Genomic DNA, 17,958 nt, shown 5'->3' with positions numbered 1-17,958 from the left:
GTCGGTTTCATTTTCGTACATTACAGGAAACGTGTAACTGCCGCGCCAAGACAGCGGCAAGCGTAGCTATCTCACATTTTGCTATGGTGGACAGGCGTTTCTGTTTCACGTTTTGCCGTGATACCAGGTTGCTATGTGACATCATAAACAGGAAAACGTGCCACTTAGGGTGGATTTCCAACTATGTCCCATGTATCTGTGAGGGTCATATTTTTCCATGCTCTGCAGGGAGGTCCCTCGAGAGGAGGAATAACCCACCGGTGACATGCACACAGCCCAGCGTGGTCGCAGCCCCACACTCCATCATTCTCTCCCTCATGCTGGCAAGTGAGAACCATTCCTCTGTGTCTGGGTGGAGACATCCAGTGAGGGCTGTCTGGCCCCCTACCAGCTACAGGCTGCTGTTCAGAGACACCAGGCACATTGATCCTCTGCAGGGAACAGCAGGGTGACAATCATTGGATTTCAAGCATTTTATGTAAACATCGGGTTATTGTGATAGAAAGATCAAATATGCACTATATTTTGGAGTCTGGTCTTTCTGCTAGCACTGATAAGAGCGGTATGACATCAGAGCTACGTGGAGGGGGACAAATGCTTCGGATACTCAATGGGTCGACAACCAACTTGGACCGATGGATCTTATTGGAGCTACAGTTGCCTTTTGAAGCAATAACTGCTACCTGCCACGTACATTTTGTTTCCCAAAACAGTCACAGAGGCATTCCCTGCACCTCTAAAGATTAGCAGGATCATGTCAGTTTGTAGGAACATAAAATTCGGGAAATTTGGATAATCCTTTCCTGATATTCTTTGTTAAATGAGACTGGTATATAACGCTCATATCTCTCTTCAGTACAATGTTACAGCCGGTGGTTAGTGTAGCTCAGTAAATCAAACATCGGACACATTAGGAGACAGTCACTTTGTCTCCCTCACCAGATATGACAATATGTGAATAATGAACACATGTAGGCTATATCATTGTGAAAGGGGTCAGTGTATTCATTATTTTACTTTTTACACTGAAGGCATTTTTGTTTGTATATGTAACTCTTAAAATGTATTTACTCTGATAGTGCAGAAAGGAAAACAGTAATTAATTTGAAGAATTTCATGGGGCTGCATTGAGTGGGTGGTGCTGTACTCTTTAGAAAACCCGGTATCACGGTGTAATACAGCGTGCCACTAGAGGGCAGCTTGTCTCCCGTGGACTACTTTCTGGTTCTCTTCTGATAGGACAGTCCTGGATCCAGTTCTAGAAATTACTTTTCTCAAAGTATTTAGTGTCAGCATTCCTGAAATTAAATTATTAAGAAATATATCTACAGAAAGAAGTATGGCTTTGGCAACCATAGCTTATAGGAAAAATGTCAAAAGACTACAATAGATCATGAAGATTTATTATATCAGCAAAGAGTTTTTTCTCCTTTAATTAGTTCATGAGACTCCACTTAAATGACTGACCTTTTTAAGATTACAGAACACTGGAAATTATTTAATTACATGAAAAGCAAAAACTAAAAAAAATTGTTGAGCTTTCACTGTTCTAAAAGATCAAATTTCAACACTGCAAAAAATATTCACTGAATAAGCAGCTGATCAGAGAGCCGACCTCTCACCGGCCTGCGAGCAGCCTGCAGGCTTCCTTTTCAGGGGGGGGGTTGGGGGGGGGGGGGGGGGGGGGGGGCTCGCATGGAGCAGGCAGAACTCCAGCATGCTGAATCCAGGAGAAGCAGCAGGAGGGCCTCAGTTCCTCTGCACCGCTCCGAACTGCAGCAGGTCAGCAGCCTTCAGCAAGTTGTTTGCGCTCAGCGGGGGGATGATGAGTCTGGAGAAGACGTAGTCGGCCACGGCTGATAAGATCTCTGTGGACAACAGCGGCGGCCTGGAGGAGAGGAGAGGAGCTATGAAGGGTACAAAGTACTGATCCAAGGATTATCAGAACAAGGAGGAGCCGGCACTTTGCTCATTGCCAGACTGTAGAATTCTGAAAGGGGATAAATATGGACGTCAGATGAGAGCGTCAAGTGCATGGAAGGAACACACTGTCACACAGTATATTGAAAATCCTAATGTCCTAATAAAGTGTGAACCGAGTAGGTAGGTAGGTATTTACTTTATTAATCCCCGAGGGGAAATTTTTTTCGCTACAGCAGCATACAGAAGCAATAAGATAATAATAGAAATAATAGAATAAAATAATAGAATAGAATAGAATAGAATAGAATAGAATAGAATAGAATAGAATAATAGAAAAGCAATAAAATAAAATAGCAGTAAATAGCAGTAAACAATATAAATATAAAATATAAATATAAAATGCACAGTATACCGTACATTATATATCTATATATATTATATACAACAAACCAAGAAACACAGTCAACATATATATATATAGATATATATATATACAGTACAGTATATATCTATATATATTATATACAAACAAACCAAGAAACACAGTCAACAGTGTAATTGTACTGTGATGGATTTTGCCAGAGGTGAGTTATTGTACAGTCTTATTGCAGTGGGCAGGAATGATCTCCTGTATCAGGAATGATCTCCTGTATCTGTCCTTGTGACAGCAGAGCTGGAGGAATCTTTTAGAGAAAGTGCTCCGCTGTCCCTGCAGCAGGTGGTGGAGAGGGTGGACAGGATTATCCAAGATGGACAATAGTTTGTTCAGCGTCCTCCTCTCCACCACCTTTTCCAGACTATCTAGTTTGTAGCCGATGATGGAGCAGGCCTTCTTCACCAGTTTGTTAAGTCTGTTGGTGTCACCGGCTCCAATGCTGCTCCCCAGCAGACCCCAGCGAAGTACAATCATCGAGTACATCATCTTTCGTAATCTTTAAGAGGCTTTGTTTATCAATGTATTTCTCCAGTTTGTCACACGACTGAAGATAAGTCATGTCGTAAAGGACTCGGCTTCTTTTAGTCACTAGTTATACAAGTGGCATAATTTAAAACCAAATGTAAAACCACACCAAATTAAGAGTTAAGAAGGTACTTTTTTGTCACACGTGGTGGATCTTTTCATTGCTATGATATAACTTGATACACAGTATTTTAATTACACAGACTTGTGTGCCATTCAACAGCCTCCACTCTGTCACTTCAGCAACACTTTCCAGGTTGACCGTGCAGGCATGACTTTGACTTCTCCACATTCCTGACAGTTATTTTGAGTCATTTCAGGTTTTTACCTGGGGATGTTTTCTTTATTTGTTTTCCCAAAGTAATATATCATTTCGTCCCCTACACTAAAAAAAAAAAAAAAAAAAAAAAAAAAAAAAAATCTTTTTTTTTTTTTTAAAAGCTGACTTGTTTGTCATTTTCTTTTATTTTGATGGTCTAGAGCCAGACAGGACCCAAGGTCCCCCTGGCCAGAAATCAAACCATGAATGTTGCAGTGGCCTTCAGATGAACCCAATATCTTATTGTTATATTACGAATTGGCAGTAAAAAGGAGAAATGTTAAGTCTAGCAGTTCAACTTCCTCTTCTGCAAATACTGAAAATATATTGAATAAAAGAAAGAAATACTAGTGTTTAAAAAAAAATTCTGCAATGTTCATAGATTTGGTAATAAGGGAAAATAAGTAAATATAAATCCAACAATTTCAACAAGGTAATTGATCTTTTTTTTTAGCAAAAACCTGATCCAACCATTAGGATTACTTTTAACACATTATATTAAAGAGGTTCTTGTCATTTCTTGACATTGTCTCACACCTACTGTAGGTTGTAGGTGCCACTATCCACACTTCATAAAAACAGAAACTATATGAACCTCTTCAAGTTGTACAAATTGTAAGAGCCCTTATTCCCCCAAGTGCTGCTGAAATCCATTAAAGGGTAGTTGGGTCATCCACATATGATTTCATCATGGGGGACTATACAGAAGAGAGTAGCTCCCCTGTTAACTATTATCAGCTGGTCACACAGAACGCAGCCACTTCATGCTGGGTTCAAAGGTTTTCGTTTTTGTGTGTAATTTATTGATCCCTTTATACAAATTTGCATACAATAGTGCCCTCCTTCAATACTGAGCGGTGCTTTCACAATGAGACAGGGAACACACTGCTTGATTAGGTTGATGCAGAAGCACAAACTGAGTCAATCCTGATTGGCCACTGATGGCAGCAGGCCATTAAATATGAGTGTTCTGTTTTACTTTAATTAACACAGGCCATCCCATGATGACCCCTTCTTCTTCTTCTCCCACCCACTCACATACTTACGTAACCCGACGAGGCTATCGCTCATCTCTCCTGTATGTCAGCCGTGATCGTGACCCTTGAAGGACTGCAGGCGCAGAGTGTCACCTTGCAGCAGTGCAGAGGAGCACTGAAGGCCGCTGACAGTGAGCACGCCTTCAGAGTAAAAGATTCTCAGGCTGTCTGTGATAGTAAAAAGTCTGACTCAGAGACAAAGCAACTAAAGACTGAAGAATCCGGCATAGTATGCAAAATAATCATAAGTGATTTGGGTACTTATTGTGAATTTGAGTATGACAAATTCATTTTAAAAAATATAGTTATTTATACAAATATTTTATCTGTAAGTACATTGTTATAACAACGATGTATTTGGGGATTTCTGTCATGCAGTATTTGGGAAAATGTGTAATGTAGCACAAAAGAGTGAAGGCGCCCTGAGGTCTCTGCTTCATTTTAGTGCAAATAAGACTAAGATTGCTCCTTTAGAAATGTATCAACACATCATGCATAGTAGTTGGTGTGATATAATATATACATGCATCATACCAAAAATGATGGTGTTGAATTCCTCTCATGGATCTAAATCACAACACTGCCTCTTCTGTTATAAATATTAGCTTTGCAGTATGTGAACTTTCACCTTGCTGGAAAAAACACATTCTGCTATAAAATGAGACAAAGTTTCTGAAAACAAATAAGATCATATTTTGTGCTTAATCTTCTCCATGTGAATGGACAATAGCTGTAACAAACCTGATCAACATGGTCCACAGGAATAGATGTGGACCAGTCAGAGTTAATTTGCACTCAACTGGTCTCTCTTACACACATTAGTTAATAAAGTCACTGAATACTCAAACAAAGATGTAGCAGCTATTGTGGTTGCGTTGCATGTTGATCTATCGAGGCTGCAGGTACACAGGAAGACGCTGCCTCACATTTTTATTGATTTTTATCTTGATACTCCATTACTAATGTAATTCTGTGTGTGAGCCAATAGTTACCACATAATGATATAAACGTATATGTTGGAATAAAACCAGCTGTTTGTGAGACATCTTTCTGGCCTGGACACCAAACTTTCTGAGTAAACTAGTCCAAACTCTTGGAAAAACTTGTATCCCAGTTTGACAGCCTCGGAGTTGAGGTTGGCTCTTACTAATGCAACTAAGCATCTTCCTTTAATGCAGCCTTCCCCGTCTGAATCTTCTTCCCACTAAAGAGTGAATTCAGGGAGTAAACAAAGCCTGCTGAGTCTTGGACCATAATACCAGGTTAGATCTTAAGCAAGTGCTGTTTCTGTGAGTTGTTGGCCCGCATTCAAATCCCAGTTCAAATCCCCATCCATTCCTGCCAATCTAGTGAGATGTGTGTTTTTTTTTTCTCTTTCAGTCTTGGGAAGGAATATCGTTGCATCTTCACAGGATGTATCAATCTATCTGAACAGAGATGATAAGTCAGTTCTTCAAGTTAACCACTGCTCGAAGTTTGGGTGACAACAGCATATTGACATAAATTTATTTGGCAGATGCTTTTATCCCAAATGATGCACAACCGAGGTACAAACCAGCAGATGAAGGAGAAGTGTTTGAGAAAAACCAGACACACATGCTACAAGGCTTGCAAATGTGCAGAGTGACTTATAACTGCTTTGTAGAAAGAGGAAGAACAAGCAAGTTATGTAAGTAAGCGATAAGACGATAAGCAAGAGTCACACAAATGTCTGGTAAAACCTTCCACCACTAGCAGGAGCACATTTCCTCTCTCATGAAGTCCAGCACAAAAGCAGCTCACCCTTAAATTCATGTTTTTAATCTGCTATACGCCCCCACTGTCCACAAGATTAGCATACATGGTGAGGCCAAAATATTAGGAACACCACCACCACCACCACACACTACCACCTCGATTAAAAACAAAGTTGAAATATCACCTTTCCTGTCACTGAAAAGCAGCCAATCTTCTCCTATGTACTTTCTCTGTGGTGAAATTAGTTATCAAGTTTGATTCTGACTGAAAAATAAACTTTGAAAGCAGTTAATTGATAACTAGAAACTATTTGTGGCATTATTTGTTCAGGTGCTTCACTTTGGTTTTAGTGCCTAAAACGTTTGCACATTACTGAATGTCTTAACGACTGTCTGATGGACTGTTGTGAAATTTGGTGCAGACATTCATGTTCCTGTCAGGATGAATAATAATCAGTTTTTATCTGGTGCCAGCATCAAGGCAAAAATGTATTTGTCCAATATTGCTTAATGACTGCAAAATTAAACACATTCCCATCAGCCTCTGCTGTACTTTGAATTAAGCCTAGTAAGTAAATACCTCTCTGCTAACATGCTAAACTAAGATGGTGAACAATACACCTGCGAAACATCAGCATGTTTCCATTGTATCCTGCTAGGATTGCTGATGTTGGCGTTTAGCTATAACTACAACCTCATGCAAGGCTATAGTCCTACTCTAGTGCATGGACTGTAAATGTAATTTTGAAAAAGTAGATTTCACGAATAAAGTAGGAACACATTAATCAACATTAATGAGCACATGCGTTCCACATGTCCCTCTTAAACATCTACTGGACTGTATTAGGTGTTCCTGGTGCTCACTATGAAATCAGGTTTATAGAAACATGTTATAATATAACGCAATCCAACACCACACCATCAGTTTCACAAAACATATAAATTACTGCACCGTTAGTCTGTTATGTGACAGTAGAGGTGTTCATCATTTTGTCTGGTCACTCAGCGAGCAGAACATTAAGAAAAAGAGGATTCGAGAGGTTTCTGGTTTTAATTGCATGATTAGTCTTAAAGATTGATAATACACAAATAATAATTTGACATGTTGAGTAGTGACAGTTTAAAAAAAATCAATCAATGCATGTGTTTCCGTGAACATTTCAGGCTCCTTTGAAGCCGTGTTATTAAAGTGGTGCATGGAAACCTAACACCATATCTAGATTATACTGAGACACCTGGATAAAGTCTGAAGACGATTCCAAAGCAGCTGTTTAGTTTACTGTCGCTCGAGAGATATTGTGAGAAAACAGACCTGGACATGTTCGTTTAAACAGTTACCAGAGGTTTATGACATTCAACAGAACCAACACTGAGTTAATCTGAAGTTACTCCGGGTTTAAACCAGAGATCGTTTCACATGTATGACCTGAGATATAAAACACAGTTAACATCCCTGGAGGACAGGAAGCTTCACAGCCACAGAGCAACATGGATTAAACACACCGTACAAGATCACCAACAAATAATAAATCCACAAATCCAACCAGGGGTGAAGTTTACTCTCCTGCTGTATGATCTTACATTCAAAGCTTTCTATCCGCAGAGTTCACAGTTTTAGTTGAAAGATCAAGTTTGAATTTTCTGGTAGAAACACTGTTTCATTTCTTTAGTCATATTTATCATTTAGGTCAACCGATGTAAGTTATTGTCGAGGTGTTACACTCTAAAACGTCATTCATTCATATCGTGATGTACCTTCTTCACTGAAAACATTCAGACCTGATGAAAAAGAACAGCTCGGATTAAAGCAGTGATTGATGGCTCATGTTTGAGGGTCCCGTATCTACCTGACTGGGACACTTGAAAATAACACAACATCAAGTCATCAGTAACAGCTATGCTTTTTTTTTTTATGACAAAAGAGGCCTGGAGAAATGTAAAATAACCTGGTCATAAAGTGTATTTGTACACTTATATATATATATATATACATATATATATATATATATATATATATATATATATATATATATATATATATATATTAGTTAAAGAGCTCTGCAAAGCCTTCACACAACTGGTATTCATAAATGTATGAACATATCATGACAACATAAAGTATTGATCCTTAACAGAAAATGCCAACTTTCTTTCTCGCCAGTAGTTCTTGTTGAGGCTCGATGCCACCTGTCTGTCTGTCTGTCTGTCCAGCTGCCTTTTAATGGAGGTTGTTGTGATGACGTGGGAAGTCGTTTGCACATGCTTGCGTTCAAGTGCTTAATGCTGTTGCCAGGCAACAGCAACTTGGACTTGGTCCAGAAGCCACACAGTTTTAGCAAGCTGGCAGGTGGGTAATGTCAAGCAGGAAATGCAAAGTGGAACATTAAAATGTTAAATAAAAAAAAAAGAAAAACTTTACAATTAAAATTACATTATAAAACCCAACCGTTCAACAAAAACTGACCTCGCATGCTCTCCGATTTTTCTGTGAATGTCAGCAAACACGTCAAAATTCGTGAACTCAAGAGCTTTCAGGAACTTCTGAATACAACAAGAGGAGAGTTCAAACGGACTCCATGAACACGACCAAATTTGAAGGCAGCATTAGCTGAGCGAAGCATGAAGGCTCGAAGCCGTGGGAAACGCTCGCCTGGCTCTCCAGAGCCTCATCTGTGGGGAAATAACAAGACACCTTGTTTGTTTAAATATTGGGATTTAACATCCATATTTGAACCAAAAACAAAAAAAGACTCAGCGCTTGGATGCAATTTGTTCGCGGGACTTTTTTCCCGTTCAGATGACAGCTGAGGAAAGAAACTACAATTCTGCAGTAAACACACAAAGTAAGGAACTCACATAGTTGCTTCTGTTACTGTTGTTGTACTTGTATCTCGAAGGTTTACACTGAAGCTGTGAGGCTTTGTGCTTTTCTACAGATGATTCAGAAGAGGCTGATAACATTTAAAAGACACCGGTGGGATTTTCACCCAGCCCAGTAAGTAAGGAGTTAACGCAATAAAAGGAGTCATCTATAAATCAGATTGCTTTCAGGCACCAGGTGCCATTACACTGCTTTTCATTTCAACTCCAAATTGTAAACTGTTCGTGGAGAGTCCAAGAGTTCCCTGAATTTCACTTCATTAGATCCAGATCACTTTCTCATCTCCCTTTTGAAGGTTTATTCCTGCTTCTTGGTTAAAGCCTCGAGTAAAAACTGAGCTCTTACATACTGTACTGACTATAACTGAGATACGGTTCAACTTCAAACACACACTGCAGTTGTAAACATCGTTGCCGTCATGTTTATGAATTGCAGTTGGACCGAGACGCCTCCACTTCGAGCCCAACCATAATTTGTGGGTTGTCATTGTTGAGATAAAATTCCCTGAATACAACTTAGCAATTATTAAAAAAAAAAAAAAAAAAATGGTGAATAAATGAAAACAATTTTATCATCGGAAACAAACTTAAAAAAAAAAAAATCTTAAAATGATAGATACTGTAAGTGCAATATTTCCCTTCCAGCTGAGAAGTGGACGCCTCCACTGGCCGCGGTTACGACTGCATACTTGTCTTCAGCTCCTGGAGGATGTCGGTGGCGCTGCTCCACGCGATGACTTTGGCTCTTAGAGAAGCGTCGTCTTCCTGACCTTCCATTTTGCGCAGCAGTTTCTCCAGCGTGTACCCCTTCCTGGGCATCACGATATCACGCCCTCTCAGACAGGAAGTAGGGCAGAGGTCGTTCCCGCCGTCTCCCACGTAGAAGATCCGCTCGTACTCCACACCCCCGCCAGACTGCTGGGACAGGTAGAGCTCCAGGACTTTCCTCTTGCAGAGGTTAACGGGGCATCGATCGCAGTCGTGAGAGTGATGGCACCGAACCCGCATGCGCCCGGACTCGCTGAACTCAGCCGGGTTGGTGAAAACCCGGTCGACAGCTGCCTGGAGTCCCGCCGCACGGAGGATCCAGTCTATGAACACGGTGTTGGAGTCGGAGATGACGATGCAGTCGACTGTGCTTTTATTCTCTGATATAAATGTCAGCAGGTCAGTCATTCCAGCTGTGAAGGGGATGGTCTCCATCACGCTGCGGATCCTGTCGGGGCTGACCTCCTGGTCTCCTGTATGAATCGATGTAAAAAGGTCGGGACTGAATGAGCAGGTCAGAGGACGGATTTAAACACAATTGCAAACGGCGTTATGAACTCTCACCTATGTAGTTCATCACCCTGCCCATAAACTCAGTCCAGAGGCCTTTCCTGTATGAATGCTTCACAGAGTCAGGAAGAGTCTGAGTTGGAAGACATCTGAAAACAGAAAACAACTCAAATATTCACACCGGATAAATCGGTGATGTAACTTGTAATGAACGTTACAAATAATCATGCTCTTTTCTGATGTTGCAGTCGACTAGTATAAAGTGGTCTTTACCTGATCACCCAGGTGTCACTGTTGTCATCGACCACAGTGTGGTCGAAATCAAACACCATCAAAATCTTCATCTTTCACCTGGAAAAAAAAAAAATCAACACTTTCAAACGACCATTTATTTGAACCTCAATGTTTAATTCATTGCTTGTCATTATCTTTTACTCTTGTTAGATAATTAATTTCATGATCAAGACCTATTTGTTTTTATCAGCACAAACCGTGACAATAGGCCATCACTTTAACTTCCAATAAATCGCTCTTCTCTGTATCCCGATTGTACCACAGCCTATCAATTAATCACAGAACATTTTAAGTTATTTTCTATTCACTGCAATTTTTTAATTAAACCTTGCTACGCTTTAAATGACTGTTTTCCAGGAGGAGTCTGGTGTACACCCGGGTCCGTCCGAGTGAGCGGACTCGCGGGCCCGGCTAATTCCCGGCTGAAATGAAACTCCAACAGTTCCGATCGGGCTGTGGAGGAATAACGGGCCCGTGACTGATTTCTGCAACAAACTGTACCTCAAACAACAAACATTAAATGTACAATATTCAGTGAAATCGCGATCAACAGCAAACTGACATCTACCTGCCTGTCATGAGTCCTCCGGTCTGTCTTCCTCCTCGTCTTGTTGTGTTACAAGACGTGTAAGAGTTCTGCGCTCATTACCGCCACCTGCTGGTCGTCCCTCTTTTCGGAGTGTTGTTTTAATACAAATAAATAGTAAAATAATAATCAAAATAATTACATTTTTATTTTTAGTCTTTCCTTTAATGACCATTATAAGCATATGATTTCAGACAATATATTACCTTGTTGTTTTTATTTTGAAAGATGTTTTGGATTTACTTTAATTAAAATATTTGTGATAATTTTGCCGAAATTAATTTACTTTGTTTTTTTTCATATATTTTGTTAATATATTGCACCACAGTAACATGTATGCAGACACATTTATAACTACTGAAAATCTAAAACTGAAGTTTATCCACTGACTTCATCAGAGGGCGTCATTTCAGTTATTTGACCACTAGGCGTCAGTGTCTCACAACTACATCAAAGCAAAGAGAGAAGAAGAAACTCCGTCGGTTTCTGGGTTCCTGGTTGCATAAAGTCGAGACTCTCTCACTGGGCAGATTGTTGTTGCTCCAGTCTTTAACGCTCAAACTGAATTTGTTTCGACCAACATGTTCAAAGGTTTAGGGACGTGGTTGGGTTTGGAGGACCCGACGTACACGAAGACGTCGGATGACACGGAAAACGTGAGTGCGGACCAGGAAGAAAAGGTGGTGGAAGCTCAAAACGAGGTAAACAAACAGCAGCCAGCTGATGAAGAAGCAGAGGCGAACCAGGACAACTCCGAGCACAGCAAAGGGCTGGGAGGTGAGGAGCAGCTCCTTTCACTAGTGTTACCCCCTGCTGCTTTCACTCAATGACATCACGTTTTATTAGACATCAAGCCAGGTGATTAAAGTTGCCTTATTCCAGGTGACGTCAGTCTTTTTGTTTGTGTTAACTCCTCATAAACCCAATACATCAGTCGAATTGATGTATTGGTCAAAGGTTTCCTCAGAGCAGTCTTAATCCTCGTGACATCCAACTGAGGTTTGGTCTTCAGATTTATTTTATTTTTGGCCCAGTGTCAACAGCAGGATGTCTGACTGCAGCAGAAGCTCCTCTAATCTGTGGCACTGTTCATACTGACCTCCCCGCAGTGTGGTACTGTAGTTGACCCGCCTGTTTTCTCCATCCCCAGATTACATCTTCAGTTTTGCCTCCAATGCCACCAAGAAGATCTCGGACTCGGTGGTGGAGACCGCTCAGACCATCAAGAAGACGGTGGAAGAAGGGAACATTGATGGGATCATAGACAAGGCATGTTGGAAGTACAGATGTTGTTTTTAAAGGGCAGCATTCTGCTTTATGTCCTTGTTACCGTGACAAATATGCCATGACAATGTTTTTTGTGTATTTGCAGACTTTTTTAGGAGACTTCCAAAAGGAACAAGAGAAATTTGTCCAAGAGAAGAAGGCAAAAAAATCAGGTAAAATCAGAACACAAATAAATTGTCTTTACAACAACAGGCCAGTTACTTACAGGTAATCTAAAAAAAAAAAAATACTAGCTTCCAGTGAGGTCACATGCTTTGGGCCTTAATGAAACCTGGGAAACATTTCAGTCATGTAGTAACCGTGAAGTCACTGTCAGAATAGTGAGAAGCTAAAACCGACACATAAAAACCTAAGCAGCAGCGCACGCCTGGAGGAGACTACAGGACGAAGACTGTCCTGGTAACCAGTAGGAGTCGAGTCTTACAACATGCAGTATTTAACACTGGCACAAAGTACAGGCAGGATTGAGCAACACAAAGCACAAATACAGGATAAAGAGATGAAGAATAACAAATAGCATGAACCTAGAAGGGTTTCAAGGGTTGCGTCCAAACGAAACAGATTACTGTGTTTCAGTTGCATCGTCCATCCGAGTTTTAAAGTTGATACATTTGTTGGTTCAGAAATGTTTTAAGTTACAAGTTGATAAGTTCAAGAGAGGACAAATATAAATGTTTTAACCGTCAGAGACGAATGCAGTCAAAGTAGAAGTGTTGATAATAGCAGTAGATTTGAATTAAACTGTTTTATGAATTTGAATATTTAAATGAAATTATTTCCTTTAAATTGTCACAATGCTAATATATCAGAAAGTATGAGTTGCCGCTTTAAAATGTCATAATAAATTCAAATTGCGATCCTGAACGACCTCATTGATATAAACTGTAACCTTTGTGATGTCACGATACCAGCAGCTCATATCATACGCTGACCGAACAGCTTGTGTCAACAGAGAAGCAGGTGTGTACACGTGGGAGAAAAAAAAGAGGAACTGAAGGGGTGTGTGTGTGTGTGTGTGTGTGTGTGTGTGTGTGTGTGTGTGTGTGTGTGTGTGTGTCCTGATGTTTGTGTAGAAGCAGCCGTGCTTCCCTGGGTCGGCTACAATGAAGAAGAGACGATCCAGCAGCAGATCCTTGCTCTGTCCGCTGTAAGCCAAGACATCTGACCCTCTAAGCTGTGTGAATGTGTCATCCTGACAGTGTGATCATCTCTACAATAATTAGCCCTTTGTGTAAAAAGTGAGCTGTGTGGCTCCTGCTTCCAGGACAAGAGGAACTTCCTGCGGGACCCACCGGCTGGCGTTCAGTTCCACTTCGACATGGAGCAGATGTATCCTCTGGCTTCAGTGATGCTGGAGGAGGACCAGCTCCTCAACCGCATGCGCTTCGACCTGGTTCCTAAACAGTTAGTAGTCCTCTGTGTGTGTGTGTGTGTGTGTGTGTGTGTGTGTGTGTGTTTGTGTTTGCTCAGCATGTACAGTATTTCATATGAAGTGCCTGTTTCTGAAGCAACATCAATGTGATATTATAAAATGTTTGGCGATGTGTTTTGTGTTCAACAGTGTGAAGGAGGAGGTGTTTTGGAGGAATTATTTCTACCGCGTGTCTCTGATCAAGCAGTCGGCTCAGCTCACGGCGCTGGCAGCGCAGCAGCAGCAGCAGAAGGACGGCGGGGACAGAGGGGCCGACGTCGCACCGGAGGACGTCGTCTTAACAGGTCGGATTTTTAGAGCTGCTCATCACACATTTCATCCACAAAGGTAAATCAAAGTGCTTTACATAATGCATGTTTACAAAAGGGAAGACAAACTGCCCAAAAACCATCAGATCTACATTAAATGAATAAAAACCCTTTTAAATCAAATTTCAAAAAAGTCAATACACGGACATAAATACGTCAAAGTGAGGTCGGATGACGTGTATTTAAACGTGCTTTCAGCTACGGTACTTTGTTTGGTTCAGATCATTGGACCTTTCAGTTTGGTCAGAACCGAAATAGCAGGTGTGAAAGGTGAATTTGAAACTTCTTCAGTCTTCCAGCATCAAGCTGTTGCAGTAACACCACTACGTGTCCAGAGGTGTCCTACCTGGACATCAGTTTGCACCTCACCGAGTGTCTTCGCATTAAATTGTTAATCAAACGTAGTCTGACTTTAGCTGGCTGCGTTAGTTAAAGAGTTTCTGCACTGGCACACCAGTTAAACATGAAGACCGGAGATGAGAGCCATTTCACATTTGTTGTCCTTTCATTTCCACTTCCAAACAACGGTTGACTGTCAGAGATGATGGTGTGAATGTTTTCCTGATCTACTGACGACGTGCAGTGAGGACTGCGTCTTTCAAATATGCAATTTAACACACGTCGTCCATTTTGCGTGTTTGCCTGCATGCTTATGTCAGTTTGGGCGTTTCTACTTGAAGGTGCAAAGTACTGGGAGGGAACATGCAAATAGAACAATTTAGCACCCGCAACGATATTTACTAAACATGAAAGTAGAAATAGGAGAAGTGATTGCGTGTATGTTTTAAAGGAAAGGAACTTATTAATCAGGTGCGCAAATCTGGAGAGACGACTGCTGTTGTTGTGGTGAGAAGGAGACGCAGGGAAACCAAAGAGTATGTAGGGAATGTGTTTTACACCCGTGGAACTGGGGCATAAATTATTCAGACATACCGTTTGTCCAGCGATGACATTTCTGAGTTATTGAATGAACTGAATGATGATTTAAAGCCAATATCAAGAAGGAGCCACGAAATACCAGCAATGTCAAAACTTCTTACGACTCAGCAGTTTCTTGCCTCTGGGCCGTTCCAGCGTATCGCTGCTTAGATATCCCCCCCAGTCCTGTTTGTCAGGCGTGCTGTCACAGGTCCTGAATGTGTCCCGCAGAATTCACAGGTAGCTTCATCAGGTTCACGAGCAGTCGCGAGACACCGAATGAAAAGTCACCTGCTCATCACAGAAAGATCTGAACCTGCTGATCGGTGTTTGTTGGAGCATCTCATCCACGTTTTATTATAGGCCCTTTTTATTTTGTGCCTAGTATCTTGCCATTTTCTCATCATTTCATCTATTCATCTTTTTGTTTTTCACAGTATTGACTTCCTCGCTGATAATCTCCTCTATAGCGCGTTGTTCTTGTTATATTCATATTTATTAATTTCAATGGGGTCAGATTTCTTTTTGCTTTTACGGTCGTTCTGTGGTTTTCACGGCTGGAATCACTTTAACACACGCAAACACCACATTTAAATACAGCGATTTGCAGCTGATATTAAAGACACAATTACTCTCAGTAACTCACCCGCAAAACAGGTGCAACATAAATATGAAAATCTTTGCAATAAACACGCAATTTAAAGTACCCTTTATTTGAGATCTTAGTAAATCAGGCCCTACGTGGAGGATCGTTTTCCCCCCAGAACGGGCTGTGGTGATAATGAGAACCTACTCTGGAGGATGTAGGTAGACTAAGTATTCCTGAGCTATGAGGAAGGATCTCATCTCAATGAATCGGACGCCATCTACGGCCTACGTGGTTTTTGGAGAGGTTTGTGATGACGAGCAGGTCCTCAGTCCCTGCTATCCACCTCCTCATTATACAGCTTGCATTTTGCTCCACACATCAGCTCTGGTAAGAGCCCCAGGCAGGTTAGTGGTTTTAGAGTAAATCCACGGGTCAACAGCATGTGATTTACATATGGAAAACTAAGAGCACTATATTGTTTCTTTGTAGACAACGTCAGACCGAAAACTCCACCAGTTTCTATCAGCGACATACAGAAGGTAGAAGTCCAACGTGTCTCTACATTTTCTATTTGAGAAGTTGACAAGGAGCAGAAGAGTCAGTTTCCCATTTTTCTGTCCCGTCTGTGTGACTCCCAGCGTCCTCAGGAGGAAGACGAGGAGATATCAACAAGTCCCGGCGTGTCCGAGTTTGTCAGCGACGCTTTCGACTCGACGGCCATCAACCAGGAAGACCTGAGGAAAGAGATGGAGCAGCTGGTGCTGGATAAGAAGGACAACGTCGCTTCTGCTGATGGTCAGCTTCAGAAGAGTTTCTATTAATATTTAAGCTGTAGTTGTACACTAAATGTAAAGTTTAAAATACTCACTACTTTTGGGGTTTTGGAAGACAATAATCAGGATTCATATTATTAAACTGCTGAGTAAACACTTGTTTAGCTCCTAATCTTCCCTTCCCTTCCCTTCCATTCGTGTGCAGATGAGTCAGCAGATTGGGAAAGTGAGCTGCAGCAAGAACTCCAGGAGTACGAGGTGGTGACTGAGTCTGACAACAGGGACGAGCAGTGGGATCAAGAGATTGAGAAGATGCTCCAGGCGGACAACAGCTAGAAGATCACGGCGCGTTTGTCTCCTTCACGGGTGGTGATGTGGCCTAAAATGAATGAATAGTGCATCACGCACAAAGAGGAAGAACTTTCAAATCGTGTGCCCCAAACAGCAGTGATTACTGTCTTCTAAACATTCTCCCGTACATGATGAAGAAGTGTAGATCCAATACTAGTAAGAGAGTGTCAGCTCTGCTGGAGGCAGCAGCTTTGTGAAGTCGTTCTTCATTGCTCCTTTCTAAATTAGCTGTTCTTGCTTTCCCCTACTTTCTGTGTTTGTGGGGAAAAGCCACCAGAGGGTGCTCCAGTTCAAGTACTCTACATTTTATAAAAGGTGTCGGCCTGTCTGTTTCCACTTTTTATCTTTGTTTCCACTGCTGCTTCCTGGTGGGTTGTACAGTCAAGTGTTGCTGTAGTTACAGTAAAGTGAAGTCAAATGTAAAGTTGCATTTATGTAAATAAAGAGGCTTCTAGCACTATATTTCAAGTTGAATTTGCTTTTCCTGACATCTGCTCGCCGGCTTCACATTGTTTTTTCAACAAATGAAATTCTTCGCGCTGATAAAATATGTCGCACCTAAGAAGAGTCCTTGAAAAGCCCGTGTTATTCTGTACGTGACTGTGACCGTCACATGCAACGTGCCCCAAAGACGCGACCTGTGAGTCCGTAACATACTGTGTGCTCAGGTGAGCTGGGTGGAGTAACAGGCCCATGTTCACCTTTCTTATACATGTATAATTCACTTCTCATGGTTGTGGCCACACTTTAAGTCAGAGCAGCCCAATTAGGTGGCCCGGGGGCCAAGTTTGGGCCACACCCTCTTTGTTTTGTCCCACGGCTGTATTTGACGAACTCGTGCTAATTCTTATTATTCTTAATTTAAATTCTGTAAAATCCTCACCATAGCGACTATAAACTGTAAACTTTGTGCAAGTAAAGAGTACATAATTTGAGTTTCACTGCAATGTTCAGCACAGTGCTGTTAAAGTCCCCTACAAAATGACATCGGACCACATCGTATGTACAAAGAATTATCGTATTGTTTTGTTTTCCAGCTGAGGCTCATGTGCTGTTAGTGTGTCCTGTGTCACTGACTTCGTGCTGCCAGTCAGGATGAGACATCGAGGCAGCGGCTCACTGACAAGAGAACATTTAGAAAAATTCAGCAAGACCTTTTGTGACAATAACTTCTGCAAATTAACAAAGTTACTCTTACGTAGATTAAAGATTGTATTTTATCAGAGTATGCCAGCCTATCAGAATTCTTTATTGTCGTCTCTCATGGTCAAATGAAATGAAAGGAA

General features: G+C 41.2%; 2 protein-coding genes across 2 annotated transcripts; one reads left to right on the top strand and one right to left on the bottom strand.

Moving 5' to 3' along the window:
• Positions 1-7,008: 7,008 nt before the first annotated feature.
• Positions 7,009-11,040, bottom strand: phospho2 (phosphatase, orphan 2). The gene is made up of 4 exons (XM_069174287.1): positions 10,997-11,040; positions 10,408-10,485; positions 10,189-10,283; positions 7,009-10,097 (listed from the first exon to the last, which is right to left on the bottom strand). The coding sequence occupies exons 2-4, from the start codon at positions 10,476-10,478 to the stop codon at positions 9,532-9,534; spliced, it is 732 nt and encodes a 243-aa protein (XP_069030388.1). The 5' UTR covers positions 10,479-10,485; positions 10,997-11,040; the 3' UTR covers positions 7,009-9,531.
• Positions 11,041-11,487: 447 nt separating this feature from the next.
• On the top strand, positions 11,488-17,134 carry LOC138213219 (synapse-associated protein 1-like). The gene is made up of 9 exons (XM_069174166.1): positions 11,488-11,791; positions 12,165-12,283; positions 12,387-12,453; positions 13,375-13,448; positions 13,566-13,705; positions 13,863-14,017; positions 16,038-16,087; positions 16,187-16,343; positions 16,527-17,134. Exons 1-9 carry the CDS (start codon positions 11,596-11,598, stop codon positions 16,655-16,657), a joined length of 1,089 nt encoding a protein of 362 aa, XP_069030267.1. The 5' UTR covers positions 11,488-11,595; the 3' UTR covers positions 16,658-17,134.
• Positions 17,135-17,958: the final 824 nt, after the last annotated feature.

This window comes from Embiotoca jacksoni, unplaced genomic scaffold (genome assembly GCF_022577435.1).
Source record: "Embiotoca jacksoni isolate LCO1_2020_lvr unplaced genomic scaffold, fEmbJac1.0.p SCAF_6, whole genome shotgun sequence".
NCBI classification, from domain to species: Eukaryota; Metazoa; Chordata; class Actinopteri; family Embiotocidae; genus Embiotoca; species Embiotoca jacksoni.
The sequence above is the reverse complement of the archived record's forward strand: the minus strand, read 5'-3'. Positions and strand labels throughout refer to the sequence as shown.

What these genes read in the sequence shown, in the direction of transcription:
- phospho2 (XM_069174287.1), bottom strand. Translation starts at nt 10,478, where the DNA reads ATGAAGATTTTGATGGTGTTTGATTTCGACCACACTGTGGTCGATGAC. An exon ending in AGTGACACCTGGGTGATCAG is followed by an intron (nt 10,284 to 10,407) that starts GTAAAGACCACT and finishes TTCTGTTTTCAG; the next exon opens with ATGTCTTCCAACTCAGACTC. An exon ending in CAGGGTGATGAACTACATAG is followed by an intron (nt 10,098 to 10,188) that starts GTGAGAGTTCAT and finishes CGATTCATACAG; the next exon opens with GAGACCAGGAGGTCAGCCCC.
- LOC138213219 (XM_069174166.1), top strand. Translation starts at nt 11,596, where the DNA reads ATGTTCAAAGGTTTAGGGACGTGGTTGGGTTTGGAGGACCCGACGTAC. An exon ending in TTCGACCTGGTTCCTAAACA is followed by an intron (nt 13,706 to 13,862) that starts GTTAGTAGTCCT and finishes TGTGTTCAACAG; the next exon opens with TGTGAAGGAGGAGGTGTTTT. An exon ending in GGAGGACGTCGTCTTAACAG is followed by an intron (nt 14,018 to 16,037) that starts GTCGGATTTTTA and finishes GTTTCTTTGTAG; the next exon opens with ACAACGTCAGACCGAAAACT.